This window comes from Punica granatum, chromosome 4, assembly GCF_007655135.1.
Source record: "Punica granatum isolate Tunisia-2019 chromosome 4, ASM765513v2, whole genome shotgun sequence".
Taxonomy (NCBI): Eukaryota; Viridiplantae; Streptophyta; class Magnoliopsida; order Myrtales; family Lythraceae; genus Punica; species Punica granatum.
The window spans coordinates 33,448,135-33,467,565 of NC_045130.1; the positions used below are offsets into that span (position 1 = coordinate 33,448,135).

The 19,431-nt window shown below is 36.8% G+C and overlaps 1 protein-coding gene across 1 annotated transcript; it reads right to left on the reverse strand.

Annotated features, from left to right (window-relative positions):
- Positions 1-314: 314 nt before the first annotated feature.
- LOC116204346 (protein DETOXIFICATION 22-like) lies at positions 315-17,813 on the reverse strand. Its single transcript, XM_031536432.1, has 8 exons — positions 17,532-17,813; positions 16,760-17,301; positions 16,304-16,390; positions 1,470-1,526; positions 1,133-1,371; positions 902-1,020; positions 468-554; positions 315-347 (listed from the first exon to the last, which is right to left on the reverse strand). The coding sequence occupies exons 1-8, from the start codon at positions 17,793-17,795 to the stop codon at positions 315-317; spliced, it is 1,428 nt and encodes a 475-aa protein (XP_031392292.1). The 5' UTR covers positions 17,796-17,813.
- Between the last annotated feature and the right edge of the window lie 1,618 nt (positions 17,814-19,431).

The following is a 19,431-nucleotide window of genomic DNA, read 5'->3' on the forward strand; positions in this document are numbered from 1 at the left end:
GAATAAATCTTTGCATGCTTTGGCATGACTATTTTGCCCATGAGGTTCAAAAACAGAGGTCACAGCCGAAAAATATTGAAGATTTAGGACACACATAATCTGCAAAGAACCGAAAATGAAAAGCCGGGATGAAGTCGGTGTGATCTGGAAAGATCCCTTTTTCACGGTGGTCTAATCAAGTCATCTGGAACAAAGCTAGTGTATACGCGAACTGAAGTTCTCATTCATTATTATCTCTGTGCCTTTCACTAGTCGAAATGTTGGTGCCATCTTCTGCATCATGCTGGAACCATCTGTTAAGCCGCTTGGATGCTTTAAGCACCTAGCCGCTTGGATGCTTTAAGCACCTATCATGAGGAAAAAGCAGAGATAAATTGCGTCACCAACATTAGAAGAATCCAATACTATGCCATTGGAACCAAATCTTCGAGAAAGCGCGATTATGGGCTCCAAGTTGTTTTGGATACCTGCTCGTCCCAATTGGTTCTGTAGGTGATGACGCCGAGTACCAGTGTCTGCATTGCTCCTCCTATTGTCATCCCAATCCATATACCCTATAATAAACGGAAAATTAGCTGCAATATTCATTCCAAACACCCTCATATATCCATACAAGCTGATTCAGTGAAATGAAATTGGAAATCCGCATTATAGAGTCTTTATTTGCCGACAAGCAGATTTTCGGGAGGTGCCGGGATTTGAACTATGGAGCTGCCGGTTAAGAGGCCTATCTCTCTTATATCTGAATTTCTCACGGCAGCGGACTATTCCTACAGTTCCAAGGACCATGTGAGCTGTTATCTCTTCGAGCTAGAAGCTTCAGGTAATCCGAGATATCCGAACCAAATCTGGCAATTCACATTGTCTGGTAAATCAGTGGGGAATTTAAGCACTTCATTACCTGAACTTGTAGATTGGCCACATAGCCCAGCACAACTCCCAGAGGCACCCCGATCACATAGTAGCATCCGATGTTGACATAGGCCACCATACTCTGTCTCCCAGCTCCAACTGCCACCCCTGCAATGTTAGTAATACATTAAAAAGATTATTACGATCTGTATAATTAGAAAATTAAGTCGATAATTTGAAGAGTTCATCAGAGGAGTGTATAGTTGATTGGAAATCTTACCCGAGAGGACTGGCTGAATGCTACTGAGCAAAATGGTGAAGGCAAGCAAGACCGAGAGGCTAGCAACCTCTTCAGCAATGTCCTCTTCACTCGTGAATATGTGGGCAATTTGACTGTCGAAAACTAGGCAGAAAATCCAAAAGAAAACTCCAATGCTGACAGAGGTGCTCATTATCACTTTAATGGAAAATTTTGCCGCCTTAGCGTTCCCTCGCCCCAATTCATTAGACACGCGCACACTGTGTACATGAAAGAAGAGATAGCATGTAAGTGGTGAAAGTTCCTCTGGACTTGATTTAAGAAGAAGATGACTAGATTCCGATCATTTAAGCATTACCTTACACCAATAAGGAACCCGAGGAATATCATGAATGCCCACGCTGAGATGTTGAGACTGACAAGGAAGAAATGAATTAAAGGGGTTGTTGATAGAACGGAATAACGAATAATAACATTATCTTACCAAATGGAGAATGCTGATATCGCAACCGATGCATTCTTCATGTAATTGGCCAGCAGAAACCAGAACTGCAGTGTACCAAAGCTCCAAGCTGTTTTCAATCAATGTAATGAGATGGTGAAAATTAGACACAGAGAATTTCCTTAACAAAATTTGGATATTTAGAAATCGTAATTGTTTTTCATTTCTTAGTTACTGGTAAAAGAGAAGATGTTAGTAACAATGAAGTTACACTTCTAAGTTACAGATTTTAAAACATCGCATGAACTGCATTATGGTATTGCTTTATCTTATTTCTTTTAAATCATAAAATCGAAAGACAGGGCAATCAGGAATAGAAACTTCTTACTGTTGGAGATGTGGATCAGCTACTGTTTAATTTATCGATGTATTAGTTTGTGGAGCAGGAGGAGAAACGCAAGAAGGAAATCAATTGAAGATGGAGGCTGCTACTTCAGCATCGAGATTCTCCACCATAACACCACCTGTGTTTGATGGAGAGAATTACCACGTGTGGGCTGTGAAGATGCAGACATACATGGAAGGGGCTGATCTGTGGGAAGCAGTAGAAGAAGATTATCAAGTGGCTGCTCTTCCAGACAACCCCACGGTGAATCAAATAAGATATCACAAGGAAAGAGTAACGAGGAAGGCTAAGGCAAAATCATGCCTTTATGCTGCTGTAACAGCCACTCTCTTCACTAGAATAATGAAGCTTCAGTCTGCTAAGGCAATCTGGGATTACCTGAAGACCGAGTATGAAGGAGATGAGAAGATCAGAGGTATGAAAGTTCTTAATTTGATGAGAGAGTTTGAACGGTTGCAGATGAATGAAGGGGAAACGGTGAAACAGTTTGCAGATAAACTTGTGGAAATTGCAAATAAGATAATGGTGTTGGGAACTGAGTTGAGTGATCAAAGGTTGGTGCAAAAAATGCTTGTCTCAGTACCAGAAAGGTATGAAGCAACCATTGCTTCATTAGAGAATACGAAGGAACTATCAGAATTGAAGTTTGCTGAGGTTCTGAGTGCTTTACAAGCACCAGAACAGAGAAGAATGATGAGAAAAGAAGAACCTGTAGAAGCAGCTTTGCAGGCAAGGTTGAAGTTTAACAGTGAAGCAAAAGGGAAGAAGGCTTATCAGCCGAGAAAGCAAGGAGAAGTATCTTCAAAAACTGGAAACACCAGTACTGGTGGCCAGGAGAGAAAGTGGCAGAAGGTTCCTTGTCAGCATTGTGGGCGAAAAAGTCATCCACATTTCAAGTGTTGGAGGAGACCAGATGTTAAATGCAGAAGGTGTCACAAGATTGGTCATATGGAGGCAATTTGCAAAGAAAAAGGTCACCAACAGCCAGGAGAAGCACACAATGCTATAACAAATGAGGTAGAGCAGTTGTTTGTGGCTTCATGCTTTACTTCAAATGTGATAAAAGATGGTTGGTTAGTAGATAGTGGGTGCACAAATCATATGACAAGTAATGCAGACTTGTTTAGTGCCCTGGATAAATCAGTAAAGTCAAAGGTGAAGATAGGAAATGGTGAATACATTGTTGTTGAGGGAAAAGGAGATGTAATGCTTGAAGGTTCTAATGGTGTGAAGCTTATTCATGAAGTGTTGTTTGTTCCTGATATTGACCAAAATTTACTAAGTGTCGGTCAACTGGTTGAAAGGGGCTATAAGGTTGTATTTGAAGAATTTGAATGTGTGATCATGGACAGTGAAGGGCAGACACTGTTTAGGATACCAATGAAGGACAAGTGCTTCTCATTTAATCCCTTAGATAAGAAGCACATGGCTATGACAAACTTGCTGAAAGAAGAAGAAGAGCTGTGGCATAGAAGACTGGGACATTTTCACAGCAAAGGAGTAAACTTTCTGCAGAAAAATGATATGGTGGATGGGTTGCCTGCAATTCAGAAAGAAGTAACAGAGTGTAAAACTTGTTTGCTTGGAAAACAAGTCCGGCTTCCTTTTAAGAGATCAAGTTGGAGAGCTGTCTCGAAGCTTCAGCTAGTCCATACAGATGTATGTGGACCTATGCCCGAGGAGTCACTAAGTGGGAGTAAGTATTTTGTGATCTTCATTGATGATTTCAGTAGAATGTGTTGGATATACTTTATGAAAGCTAAGTCAGAAGTAGCTGAGATCTTCATGAAGTTTAAGAAGCTTGTAGAGAATGAAAGTGGGTGCAAGATGAAGGCTATAAGATCCGACAATGGCAGTGAATATACATCAGGGAGGTTCAAGGAAATTTGTGAAACATCCGGTATAATGCACCAGCTCACCGTGCCTTATTCACCCCAACAAAATGGGGTTAGTGAGAGGAAGAACAGAAGCATAATGGAGATGGCCAGATGTCTACTACAAGAGAAGGAGATGCCAAAAAAATTCTGGGCTGAGGCTGCAAATACCGCAGTCTTCCTGCTAAACAGATTGCCCACTAAGTCATTGGACAAGAGAACACCAGTTGAAGCTTGGTGTGGAAGAAAACCTTCAATAGCAAATTTGAAGGTGTTTGGTTGTATATGCTATTCCTACATTCCTCAGGCGAAAAGGGACAAACTTGATAAAAAGGCTGAAGCTGGTATCTTCATCGGCTACAGCTTGGAGTCAAAAGCTTACAGAATATATCAGCCTTCAAGAAATAAGGTGATTGTAAGCAGGGATGTAAGATTTATGGAGAAAGAAAAATGGAAGTGGACTGATGAAGAGAAAGGAGAAATGGAAGTCGCACAAAATTGGGAGGCTGCACCTCAGAAGACTTCATCTAAGGTGGAGGAAATTGAAGCTTTGAATGATGAAGAACTGGTAGATAACATACCAGTAAGAGGAACCAGGTCATTAAATGAAGTGTATCAGAGGTGCAATGTAGCTGTCTTTGAACCTGGAAATTTCGAGGAAGCAAAAGAAGACAGGAGATGGGTATCTGCAATGGAGGAGGAGTTAAAAATGATTAAAAAAAATCAGACATGGGATCTAGTGGAAAGACCTCAAGATAGAAAGGTCATTGGAGTTAAGTGGGTGTACAGGACCAAGCTAAACTCAGATGGTTCTGTTAATAAATACAAAGCCAGGTTAGTAGTGAAGGGATATGCTCAAATTTGGGGGGTTGATTACTCTAAAACCTTTGCTCCAGTAGCAAGGTTAGACACTATCAGGTTATTACTTGCTGTTGCAGCTCAGAAAAATTGGAAGGTTTACCAACTTGATGTGAAATCTGCTTTTCTCAATGGTGTGCTCGAAGAGGAAATATATGTTGAGCAACCTGAAGGGTTCATTGCTAAAGGAGAAGAAAGCAAAGTCTACAAATTAAAGAAAGCGTTATATGGCTTAAAGCAGGCCCCTCGAGCCTGGTATGGTAAGATTGATCAGTATTTGCAGAATCTGGGATTTGAGAGAAGTCTAGGTGAATTCACACTTTATGTCAAGAAGGAGAAGGAAGACATGGTAATTCTATCCTTGTATGTTGATGATTTGCTGGTCACTGGAAACAATAAAGTACAGGTAGATGGATTGAAGTTGGATCTGATGAAAATGTTTGAAATGACAGATTTGGGAGAGATAACTTTCTTTCTAGGCATTGAGATTCAACAGAAAGAAAATGAAGTGTTTGTTTGCCAGAGAAAGTATCTCAAAGAGATTTTGATGAGGTTTCAAATGGAAGAGTGCAAAAGTGTAAGCACACCAATGTATCAGAAGACAAAAATGCAGAAGGATGATGGATCAGGTCCAGTTGATGAAAGAACCTACAGAAGTCTTATAGGCTGTTTGATGTACTTAACAGCAACAAGGCCTGACATAATGTTTGCTGTGAATGTACTGTCGAGGTTTCTAAGTTGTGCAAGTGAAGCACATATGGTGGCTGCTAAGAGAGTCATCAGATATCTGAAAGGGACATCTTCCTATGGTTTGAAATTCTGCAGAAGCTCTACCTTCAAGCTGCATGGTTTCTCTGATAGTGACTGGGCAGGATCATTGGATGACATGAGGAGCACCTCTGGCTATTGTTTTTCTCTTGGTTCTGCTTGTTTTTCGTGGAGCTCTAAGAAGCAGGAAGTGGTGGCTCAGTCAACAGCAGAAGCTGAATTTATTGCAGCCACAGCAGCAACAAACCAGGCAATCTGGCTGAGAAAGTTGATGACTGACTTAGGGATGGGTTCTGACCATGAAACTGAGATATTTGTTGACAACCAGGCTGCTCTTGCCATCTCTCAAAATCCAGTTTTCCATGGGAAAACAAAGCACTTCAAGTTGAAGTTTTACTATCTCAGGGAAATACAGCAAAGTGGTGAAATCAAGCTTGTTTATTGCAGGACAGAAGATCAAATGGCTGATTTATTCACCAAGTCATTTCATGTGGGAAGATTTGAGCACCTGAGAAGGATGGTTGGAGTATGTATCAGTACCTAATCCAAGGAGGAGTGTTGGAGATGTGGATCAGCTACTGTTTAATTTATCGATGTATTAGTTTGTGTCTTTAAGACTTATGTTGTCTGTCTTGCGTTGTTGATTAACTGTAATTTAGCAGTTAAGTTAGACAGGTTATATTTTGAATTTCAAATATTCTCCAGTGGAAAACAGTTATCTTCAATCAGTTATGGCTTTATATGTAAGGGTCAATGATGTAAGTTATGTGTTAAAAAAAATGTTAATGAAGTTTTCTCTTCTTAACTTTTTTTCTGTCCATCTCTCTGCTGTTCTGTATGTGCGTGAGTGCAGTTTTGCAACAACTTGCAGACAATAGTGCATATACTGAGTGAAAGTGAGAGTTTTGTTCTGCAATACTTGCAGACATTGAAGAAATAAAAGCATCAGCACTGATGCTTTATCTGGTCTCCTCCAACACTTGAAATGTGGATGACTTTTTCGCCCACAATGCTGACAAGGAACCTTCTGCCACTTTCTCTCCTGGCCACCAGTACTGGTGTTTCCAGTTTTTGAAGATACTTCTCCTTGCTTTCTCGGCTGATAAGCCTTCTTCCCTTTTGCTTCACTGTTAAACTTCAACCTTGCCTGCAAAGCTGCTTCTACAGGTTCTTCTTTTCTCATCATTCTTCTCTGTTCTGGTGCTTGTAAAGCACTTAGAACCTCAGCAAACTTCAATTCTGATAGTTCCTTCGTATTCTCTAATGAAGCAATGGTTGCTTCATACCTTTCTGGTACTGAGACAAGCATTTTTTGCACCAACCTTTGATCACTCAACTCAGTTCCCAACACCATTATCTTATTTGCAATTTCCACAAGTTTATCTGCAAACTGTTTCACCGTTTCCCCTTCATTCATCTGCAACCGTTCAAACTCTCTCATCAGATTAAGAACTTTCATACCTTTGATCTTCTCATCTCCTTCATACTCGGTCTTCAAGTAATCCCAGATTGCCTTAGCAGACTGAAGCTTCATTATTCTGGTGAAGAGAGTGGCTGTTACAGCAGCATAAAGGCATGATTTTGCCTTAGCCTTCCTCGTTACTCTTTCCTTGTGATATCTTATCTGATTCACCGTGGGGTTGTCTGGAAGAGCAGCCACTTGATAATCTTCTTCTACTGCTTCCCACAGATCAGCCCCTTCCATGTATGTCTGCATCTTCACAGCCCACACGTGGTAATTCTCTCCATCAAACACAGGTGGTGTTATGGTGGAGAATCTCGATGCTGAAGTAGCAGCCTCCATCTTCAATTGATTTCCTTCTTACCATAGCATCACCCCAGATGAAACCGAAAGCTTTATCACAGGCCATAGATCCGCAAAAGCAGCCACAGTGAACCCTTTGATCATAAATGTTTAACCAGTCTTTCTATAATTATTACTGTATTCTCTCTCTCTATTATGTATTTATATGTAAGATATAATTGTTGAGACAAGTTACCGGAAGTCGTTATATCGTGTTGATTCGGCAATTTTAAAGTCATGTACCGACCTTTGTATTCCTAACTGTTAACATTAATCAACTATAAGCAATTATTACCTATTAATATAGGCTAAAGAGCATTGTTCAAACAAGCAAGTTCACCATTGAATAATGGCAAACGTTTTGTATTCCTTTGCACGCCATCACCATCAGTTTATCGATGTGCCGAAGGAATTGCATTATCGAGATTCACATTAGAATCTATAGATTATGAATAAAAACAGAACAAAACACAAGCACAATACTTGAATTAGAAAGAGAGAGAGAGAGAGAGAGAGAGAGAGACTTACCTGAGCCCCCAGTAGCTTTTATTGCGAAAGTCGCGATGATAGCCTCTACGAGGATATTAGCCCCGTTTGATTTTGCAGTCAAATTTTTAAAATTTTAACTCTAATCTTAACTCTACTCACTATACAACAAAAATAAAAAACACAATTATTATTTTTCTTTTTTTCTTTAATTTTTTTAACTATTCAATTCAATTTTTAATACTAAATTTTCTCAACTATCAATTTTTTCACAATTCAACAACACAATCATTACTTTCTCTCAACTATTCATTACTTCTTCACACTTTTTCACATAATTCAACAACACAATCATTACAACTCAATTAAAATCAAAATTCAACTCTACTTAATTCTAAAAAGAGAGTGTGTGATAATTTGCATGGTTCAATGTAATAAATATCCTCGATGGACCGACATGCACATATGACGATTTACTCGATAAATTTTCACACTTCAGGGCTGGCTATGGTAGGACTTAACGAGCCATTTATGTAGCCATGGACACGGGGCCTTAGAGTAAAGCCTTAAAGTGGTTATATAACTCTCTCTCCAAAAGTGATTGTGGAAGGATATTGATTTTCTTCCATTGAAGCATCTATCTATATATTAGTAAAATCAACTTGAAGTACAACAAATGACTTTCAATTATTGCATTTGAAAAATCATAAAATGATAAATTTTATTTTAAAATTATAAAATAATATAATTTGAAAACATCGAAATACTAACAAGAAATATAATACATTTTTTAATAAAAGTAAAAAAAAATAAATCATTATCTATATATTAGTAAAATCAACTTGAAGCGCAATAAATTACTTTCAATTAATGCATTTGAAAAAGCATAAAATGATGAATTTTATTTTAAAATTATAAAAATAATATAATTTGAAAACATCGAAATACTAACAAGAAATATATATCTTTTTTCATAAAAGTAAGCAAAAATAAATCATTCAAATTAATGAAATTTTAAAATTTTACCATAAAAGCATATAATCTTAGGAAATGAAATATATGAATAAAATTGGATTGGACATTTTTTTAGTTTTATTAGATTAATATTTGCATTTTATGTATAAAATTGACGGTCATGTTAGAATATTGAAATTATTATTATACAACTTATTATATTTTAATATTATAAATGCTTAATTACAATACGAAATACACGTATCTATAATTGAAATAAGCTTGTGCATTAATTGCATGCGACGATTCGTTATAAAATTATTATTGAATTGCAAAACTTACTTTAATTGTAATTGAAAATTACTCTGATTTTACACAAAAAGTTATTTTACTTATTGAAAATTATTATTTCAAATTACATTTGATAATGAAAAATATAGTATTCTAAACACAAATTGATCTTTCTAAATGTCATTAATTCAAAGAACATGATAATCGATATATGAAATAAATTGTGCAATGCATGGAATAAAGCACTAGTATTATTGGTAGAACCCACTATTTAATAATTATGTATATAATTGAGAAAAAGGGTGGAGTGTAGTGTCACTTGCTTTCGCTTGGTAATTTAAAGGTTTCAAATTCGATTTTTGTGGCCATGCCCCTTCATTAGATTTTTTATATTACATTCATGAACCTCCCTTATAAGAAAATTATGCGCATAATAATTCCATATCACACAGGTAGTTGTTACTAAATTCATTTGCATTCAACTGAATTCCCCTTGTCTAAATAATAATTTGTTGCTAGTTGATAACCGCGCGTAGCGAGGTAGCTGTTATCAATTTCTGTAGGATTGGAAGTATGTAATTAACACATAAATAAATATAAATATGAACAAAAAGTATGTTAAAAACTATATGTTTTACCAAGTAGATCTAATAAATAATAGAAATCGTGAATGCGAACAAATATGTAATCTAGCCTAGTAAAAACGCTGACAACAATAATCATGTAATATAAATCCAATAAAGTATGTCCATTATAGTTAAAGGAAACAACTTTATCGGTGAATATCCAAGTTTCTGTGTCTTGTATTTATATGCATATGGCTCATTGAACTTAAATAATCTCACATATTACCAGGAGTTCCTTTCAATTATCGATACAATTTTTCATTTTTCAAGGAAAGTAATCATATATTATTACATATAGATGATATGGACACATAACTAAAATGCCTCGAATATATATAGTACAAATAAAATCTAATATATGTTCATTGAATGGGAATCGAAAAGTCAATGCAACATGAAGTTGAGGGTTTGGAATTTTGATTATGTGGCACCACCCATCCCGACTTTTATATATGATTGATTTGCACGCAGTCAAAAGAAAGGCAGAAAGCTTTGTCTATTCATTTGCACTTAAGTGTTCCCCACTGACTAATGATCACTGGAAACTGTGCACGTTAACTTGGCAGAATTCCTAATACGATACGACATTATAATTTAGCATGTGGACTAGTTTATAATAACGGTGCGTCTGTTTTACGAAATTAGACACACTGGCGTAATCGAAGTAGAAGTACTCTTTTTTACTGTTAAAATTGAGGTCTACAACCGAGTCCAGCAGCAGGATAAGGGTAACGGGAAAGGAATGTCTGTGGGAAGTTCCATGAATGAGAATTCAGTGAATTCAAGATCTCTTAATTCAAAGTCAAGAGCGAATGTGCATCGAATATTATAATTCCTGTCAACTGATCAGTTAGAAGACATCATGATATTCTTTAATTTAACCCTTAACCTAAGGAGTACCTCTGTAGTAACTATAAGCATAAATTTCATGAACTTATGATCTTTGTCTAGCGTAAATCCAAGATATTAAGCAAATAATTTTCATATGGTAATAATATACACCTTCATGTGGAAGACATTCATCTCGTAAACTCACAGGATAAACTTTACACCGAAATGCACAAATTGATTTTTCTATCTTGACTCTATTTCCCTCTAGTTATATTATCGAGACTTTGTACGGTTCAATTGGAGAGGCAGATGACCGATATATATCTTTATGTTTGGTTTTTAATTGGGTACATCCATCAAACCGAATGAACGAAATATTTAATCTGCTTCTAAAATAATTATGATAATCCTATAAATGATTAAACAGTTGTATATTTCGATAAATCATTTGATGCAACTTTTCTTGTTTTGACAACTTGACACGGTTATTAACCATGACACAATGCGACATGAAACGATTATTCAGCCATTGGTTATACTAGAGGGTGATCTGTGCGTACCGTGTGTGTCATTTGAAAATAAATTTATGATAAATCCATGTATTTGTTAGCTTTTGGTATTAATCTTGTCTTTACGGTTTATTGTGTTCGTTTATTTTTATTCTCTTGATCTCAATTATATTTATGATATCCTTCATAACGAAAAAGAAAGTTTTCCAAGAAAAAAAAGAAAAAAAAAACATAAAAGAAATAACTAATTTGAATTGTTGAATAATGAAAAAGAGGCAACGGTTACAATCAAGTCCTTAATATAATGGTGATAAAAAAAATACAACATAAATTATAAGGATATGGAAGTTGAAAGTTAATAAAAGAATTCTTCTTCTTTTATAATAGCTAATATACATAACATCCAATTAGGATGCAATTAAGTGGTAACTTGGGCTCGCAGTAGTCCCACATATTCGCACTTGCATATATTCTAATTAGTTGTTACTTATCCAAAGTGAATGAATAATACTTTTTGAATATTTTGTCGAGACGGAGAATAGGTTCTCCTTTGTAATTCCTTTTATTTTTCTTTCCTTTCTTCCATGAAGTATGAATTTTGCTCCTTTGGCCACTTGTGGATAATATGTCTTAAACAAATGAATACTTCATTTTTGTTCTTTTTCTCAATTTATTTATGTATTTACTTTTTTCAGTGTACAAAAGGGCGCCGAAGCTCAGGATCGCAAAGAGAAAAAACAGAAAAAAGAAACTAAGCTAAGCAGTAGCGGGATAAGGAAAAGCAGCGAGATGATATTAGTTGGAGGGTTAAAGAAGAAGCGAGCTCCTAAAGACATTTGAAGTGCCAAACGAGCCATCAAATCTGCACACGTGTTCCCTTTCCCTGTATCTATTTATTATTTTGCACTTTAATTTGTCATCTGAGTTGGTGCCTAACAAACACCAACAGTACACGAGTTGAAGCTCAGCTAGCTCACTCAACCGCTTGAGTTGGTCCTACTGCAATACATATGCAGTCTCTAAAAACATCAAAATAGTTCATTTCGTTCAACTATGGGAGAGGAGTACAGGTACATAAGCACGGACCAAACAGACACTAGCAAAATACAAGAAAGATGCACATAAGAAGCAAATCACCGGAAAGACAGATGCAACCATCAGTGTGAAGCACAGCGTTTGCTGTAATTGCGGTTTTCAGACATATCCCACAGCTTGAAAACGCTGGAGTCCCATCCTGACTTAGTTTGTATGCCATTTAGGTTGTTGTGCTGCAAAAAGACTGAACAAGCCACGAGACAGGTCGCAATCTAGGCATTTACTATTCCAAGTCTGCTAGAGGGCATCGACTCGTGGCCGTGAGGCCCTAAAATACAAACCTGAGTCTTTGAATCAGATAATCTCAAGGAGATCTGCGTGAGAAGCTGCGGATACTGTTCCAGCAAGCGCTATTCACCTTTGGGGGGCGGTTGAGCTGGTCATCCAAGTCGAAGTCGATCGAACCCCAAGGGATTTGGCCTAGTGGTTAATGAGCACCCAAGTTTGCTCCGAGAACCGGATTCGAATCCCCTTGGAGCCATCGGAGCGCCTTTGGCGTAATTACCCGCTTCGTGCATCGCCGGGGATTCACGGAGCCCCGGAGATTAGTCGGGCGAAGCCCGGACACCCTGGGTTAGAAAAAAAAAAAAAGTCGAAGTCGATCGAAGTGGACATGCCGGCAGAGGAAGCTGGCTGGCAGACTCTGCTTTTTGATGATTTTAAGATAATAAAGACTGAAGATGGTGAACCTACCTCACATCCTCATCATTTACGAGAAAATATCAAGAAAAATGTAATGAGGTATCTGTTAAACACATAAATTGTGGACAATGAGTTTGCCTAAATATAAGAATTTATTTTTTTCCTAAATATAAGAATTTATTTTTATATACTATTATCGCAAAATGAGATGATTTTTTATTTGTTCTTATTTTTATTTTTACTTTTCTCTGCACTTTTTAGCGTACCCACAATATAGATATATATCTGATCAATACTTAAGGAATGAGAATTTAGTGCGGTAATATAAATCTGAACTCAAAAAATCCAGAGGTTCCAAAATTGATCCTCATCAATGGAACTTTTATGCTACGTCCAAAGTTTAGTATTTTCCAGTTTAATCCAAACTGGGATCTCTCGATTAGGGGTGGAGAGGGACTCACTGGCAGCCACCCCTCCCCTTTCGAGGTCGCCGGAGTACCCCACCAGCTCCGTACCTTTCTCTATTCAAATGCGATTTCCTTTGTATTTTTTAATACTTTTAAAATTTTATAAAAATAAAATGTCACATTGGCATTTCTAATTAAATAATAATAATGGGACTAGAAGTGACCTAATTAGGGAAGATTGAGGAATAGAATTAGCCCAAACATAAGTTTAGAACTAAACCAAAAAAGGGCAAAAGGTTGAGGACTATTTTCCTATAAAATTTTAATAAGAAATTATGTTCGATGCAGTGCGGACGTAATTCCCATATACAATTTTGGATTTGATTTTAACTAATAAAATTTTTCATGCCCATTAAATTTAAGAAATTTGTTCTGTTTTTTTATATTAGACTTGTGAATCTCCTTTATAATTGAAAAATAAAATTTAAGAGGATTGCAAAATTTACTTACAACAGAACTCTTATATTCCACAAGTTACACAGTTCTCCACTAACAGACTATTTTTATATAATTTATTGACCTTTGTAATTATAGATTGAGTTCATTACGTTGGTGAAATAGATAAAAATAAATGTATTATTTGATATTAAAATATATTCATTACATTACTTAACTTAGAACACTAATCAGATGATGAATTAATTAGAAGTATAAAATTTTATTTATTTAATCAAATCTTTATCTCGCAGCTTTGGCACGAGCCATTTCACTAGTGTGTGTGTGTATATATATATATATATATATATATATAATAGGATATGACTCCAAAATTAAATATGAAAATGAAGACTCCCCAAAACTTTAAATTGTAATAATATATATATCAGTCCAACCTAACGGTGCCTAAATGCTCAGACGGCGCTATTTGGAAATTTCTCATTTTCTTCAATTTTTCAAATTTTTATAATTATTTGAAATTTTAATTTCACAAATAAATATAGCTCAAAAGATGTCATAATCTTCTTAATATTTTTAAAATTTAAATTCTTCGGACGAATAAAATATCATAAGATACAGTTACCATGGATAATTTTTGTATATTTCAAATTTTATATTAAATTCTAAATTTACAGTAATAAATTTAATTGATAAAACGTAATTATCTATAAAATATGTTATCAAAATTTTGATTAATACCAATGTGGTTTGGTTCAAGTGGTTCGCCACTCGTTCCTCTCAAGTAAGGTTTCGGGATTCGAGTCTTGTGGATGGAGAAAAATCATACTGTGACAGCTTTACTCTTTAATGGGCCGACCAGGCTTGATTGAATTGGTTAGGGTTCATTAAGCTTTCAAATACCATAGTGCACATCAAAAAAATTTTGATTAATAAAATAAATCAATCTAATAAGATGAAGGTATCTACCGAATATTTTTTGAGTTTTGACTTTTGAGTTTACGAAACTGGGGTAAACACGAACTGATGTTCTCATGCATTATTATCTTCGAGCCTTCCATGACTTTCCGAAATGTTGGTGCCATCTTCTGCATCATGCTGGAACCATCTGTTAAGCCGCTCCGATGCTTTAAGTACCTATCCTGAGGAGAAGCAATGATGAATCCCATCACCAACATTATAAGAATTCAATAATATGCCATTGGAATCGAAACTTCGAGACAGCACGATTTTGGGCTGCAAGATCTTCCGTACCTGCTCGTTCCAATTGGTTCTGTAGGTGATGAAGCCAAGTACCAGTGTCTGCATTGCTATTCCTATTGTCATTCCAATCCATATACCCTGCAAAGTCACCGGTAAATTAGCTGCGAGGTTCGATTCATCTCAAACATTCCTCATCTGCTTATCCAAGCTGATTCAGTGAAACGAAATTCGTATCCGCATTATAGAGTTTGTATATGCTAAGAAGCTGAATCTTGGAAAGTACCAGGATGATTTGTTATGGAGCTAATGGTTAAAAGTCCTCTGCTCCTACAGGCCCAAGGACCATGTGGGCTGCGTTAGTGTTAGTTCTCGATCTCTCTTAATGAGACACTCAAACTCACCAAAGCACACATAAATCTCTGGTTTCTTGTGCCTAAAGGAATTCTAATCTTCAATAGTTATGCAGTAATTTTCACACAAACACAGAAGGAGGAGAAGAAGAGCGAGAGATGATGAATCCTTTACTTCATTCATCAAAAGACATCATACTTAATCTGTCTGATGCAACACACATATATTTAGGCAGAGTAACTGCCAAGTAACTGCCCCCTATGGCTAGTTACATTCAAATTCAAACACATCACACACCAACAGACACACATTTAACTTTCCTGAGACAAATAACTGCCTACAGACACAAACAGATAAAGACTATAAATGGATAAAGACATGACATGGATCAGTGACTGATCCAGACTTCAAACAGTTATCAGGAGGTCAGAGACAACCAGGACCAAATCTTGTATTTCAAAGTGTCTGGTAAATTAGATTAGAATTCTGCAGTACTTTATTACCCGAACTTGTAGATTGGCTGTATAACCAAGCACAACTCCAAGAGGCACGCCAATGACATAGTAGCATCCAATATTGACCCAGGCTACCATACTCTGCCTCCCAGCTCCGACCGCCACCCCTGCCACGTTAATAATACATTATTACGATCCTTATCGTCGGACGATTAAGTTGATAATTCGAAGAGTTCATCAGAGAAGGAGTATACACTTGATTATAATTCTTACCTGAGAGAACTGGCTGAACACTGTTGAGCAAAATGGAAAAGGCAAGCAAGACCGAGAGGCTAGCAACTTCTTCCGCAGCATCCTCTTCGCTAGTGAGTATGTAGGAAATTTGACGGCCGAAGACGAGGCAGAGAATCCAGAAGACGACTCCGACACTGATAGAGGTGCTCAATATCACTTTAATGGAAAATTGTGCAGCCTTAGCATTCCCTCGCCCCAATTCATTCGAGACACGCACACTGCGTGCAAAGAAGAGATAGGATAAGTGGTAAAAGTTCCTCTGAATGTGATTAAAGAAGGAAGACAGTGAGATTCCGATGATTTGAAGATTACCTTGCGCCGTTAAAGAACCCGAGGAATATCATGAATCCCCATGCTGAGATATTGAGACTGAAAAAGAAGAAGTGAACTAATATGGTGCTTGATAGAATGAAAACCACAATAAATAGCATTTTTCTTACCAAATGGAGAATGCTGATATCGTGACTGATGCATTCTTCATGTAGCTGGCCAGCAGAACCAACACTGCGGTGTACCAGATCTCCAAGCTATTTTCGATCAATCAAATGAGATGGCAGAAATTAAAAGTAGCAGATTCCCGAATAAAATTTGGGTGTGGAAAATCATTCGGTATTTTATTTCTTTGTGGATTGTATGAAAAACAGAACATTCCCCTAGTCGAACTCGTACCCCATTGTTCTTGAAATCAAAACTAGTTTCTCAATTTTCTCTTGTTGCTCAAAGAAGATGATAGTAACAAGGAAGTTACACTATATAAAACATTACAGATTATAAAACTTCGCAGGGACTGCTTCCTGATACTGCTTTATCTTATATCCTTTTGAATCTTAACATCAAAAGACACGGCGCAATCGGGAATTATTTTTAAAAATTCACATTGTGCTGAACCTGCATACCATAGCATCACCCCTGATGAAACCGAAAGCTTTATGACAGGCCACAGATCTGCAAAAGCAGCTACTGTGAACCCCTTCCATGTATCTGAACACCAGCCTCCAAAGATGTACACAAACTCTCCGATCACCGTCAACCAGCTAGCTACGATCATGGCACTCATTGCACCGGGGATTCCCCAGTTGAGCACGATAACAAATAGCCATGACAGGAACATGTGGAGCACGAATGAGATTGAGGAGAGCCAAGCGATTATGATAGTCTTGAGCTGGCATTGCAAGAACTGTTGGATGGTGAAGATGAAAACGAAGTAGTATAGCATTGGGATGAACCAGTGGGCGATGTACCCCGCGGAATCTGTGATAGAGTCATCTTCCCCTAGGAGCTTGAAAATTGCTGCGGTGAAACTGAATATAGGAACTAAGATTGTCGCAGTCACAAGGTTGATGATCCACGACCTCTGCAGGTAGATACCAAGCATGTGGTACTGTTTGGCTCCAAAGGCTTGGCCAGATAGAGTTTCAGTAGCACTCGAAATGCCCAACTGTGTCAAAGAGCGAGACCAACACCTCGATGTTATCTTGATAGGATGCACAGTTGCTTATTTCAAGCTATTGATTTCTTGAAGCCAATAGAGTAGGAAGTTGCTTAGCTAATGTGCAAACAACTCTATCGACAATGCAAACACATGTACATGTTGTGTATCGTTAATGTGAACTAGCTTTTTCAGTTCAAATGTGCTAGAGAAGAGCGGACTCAAAAAATGAGGCTTACAATGATTTCATCAGCGAAACGAACACCAATAATTTGAATGAGGGCATAGGCGGCGAGCTCCGTCTTGCCAATGTGACCTATGAATGCTTGAGTGACCACAAAGAATCCGAAGAACACGACTTTGGACAACATTGCAGGGAATGCCACTCTCCATATCTTCTTCGATTCCACCCAAACTCTGCTCCCGAGTCTACTGTCCTCTTGCCGTTCTGCTGCTCCTAACACGCTAAGCGGGCTCTTTTCGACTCCGCTGTCCATCGTCATCCTGTTAATTCAAGTGAGTGGAATGTTAGATAACCTTGCAAATGGGGCATTGTGTGGATGGAACTGCTGTCTGAGTAGGTGGCAATTTCCAAAGCTTAAAGGTCAGGGGACAATTAAATTGCAAATCAGCCTAAACTAAAGAAGTTTAATCGTACCAAATGAGAACTTAAGGGGGACATTTGACCAGACACAAAGCTTAGGGGAACTTTTATAATTTTTGCTTCACTTACTAGGTCAAGATTCTCAAGAATGCTAGAAATAAAGAGAAATTTGACAATATCTTACCTGCATTTTATGTCTAAGTCTACCATGTTTTCTGTTGTGGGGCATTCATCAAACTAAACTCAGCCAGTCACTACAATCGATCTGTATAAGGAATCACAATGAAATATATATGTATGCAGTCGAATCTCTCACTTGTTAATAAACCATAGTAAGACCGAAGTCACACTAGCACAATATCGCACAACCAGTACCGATGGATATAGCTTGATAAATAACTAAATATGATAATATGGAAGCCACTTACAAGACTTGCATATTACAAGCTGTGAGTACTACTCGCTCATGTGTATACATTCGAGGACTCACCACGAACATAATCCTAGTATTGTATTTATAGACTCGAAGGAAACTCTAGAATAAGAATCCTAAATCCTCTAGAAAATTACCTAGGACAATCTAAAGACCACTCACGGCAATAACAACACACTTAACTTGGAAACTAACACAAAAACCTCTCTTCCGGTCATGGTTAATCAAACTTAAAAAGAATCAACTTTCATTTTCAACATCATTGTACCCTTTCTTTTTTTTTCTTTTTTTTTTTTGGTTCTGTTCTTACTGAACTTAAGAAACTATAGATTATGAATGACAGAACTCAAGCACAATATTGAATGATTAGACAGAGAGAGAGAGAGGGTGAGGGACATTCAGAGAGAGATAGAGACTTACAAGTTACAAGGGGGATTCTTAGAGTTGGAAGGCCATTTGACAATGTGATGACTATTTGACCCTCGGTAGCTTTAAATCCTCTAATCCAGAGATAATGCTCATGAGCTTCAGGGGAAGGTCAAATCTGTAGTCATTTTAAAATGATTGCATTATATATCATATAATTATAATAAATTACTTCAATTTATAATAAATTACTTGAATTTCTACCAAATTATTAAAACACGAAATACAGTACATAGATTTCAAGACAGCTTATATAATTATGAAATGAGCTACACATATTTTAGAATAATTTACATAAATTTCGAGAGATTTTACTTTAGTAATTTATTTGTTATATAGTGCAATAAATTTTGTTGATTCAACCGTAAAATCTCAAGTCAACTCTCAAATCAACCCTCTTTAATAATTTTCTTATTTTCTAAACTATTAAGAAGTCAGAAGAAATTTTTTTTTTGTCTAACTTCCACTTTTCTAAAAACTCCTCAGAAAAATAAATATCACTAATAATAGCTACATAATTATGGATGTAATTGTAATTATATCTAAATAACTAGTCTTTTTCTATCCATCCATTTTACTGGTTCTTTTTTTATTTTTTTACATCTCTATATAAGTTCTTATTATAAGCATGACATCTGGAAAAATCACTTTTGTTATTAAAAACAATATCAATTAG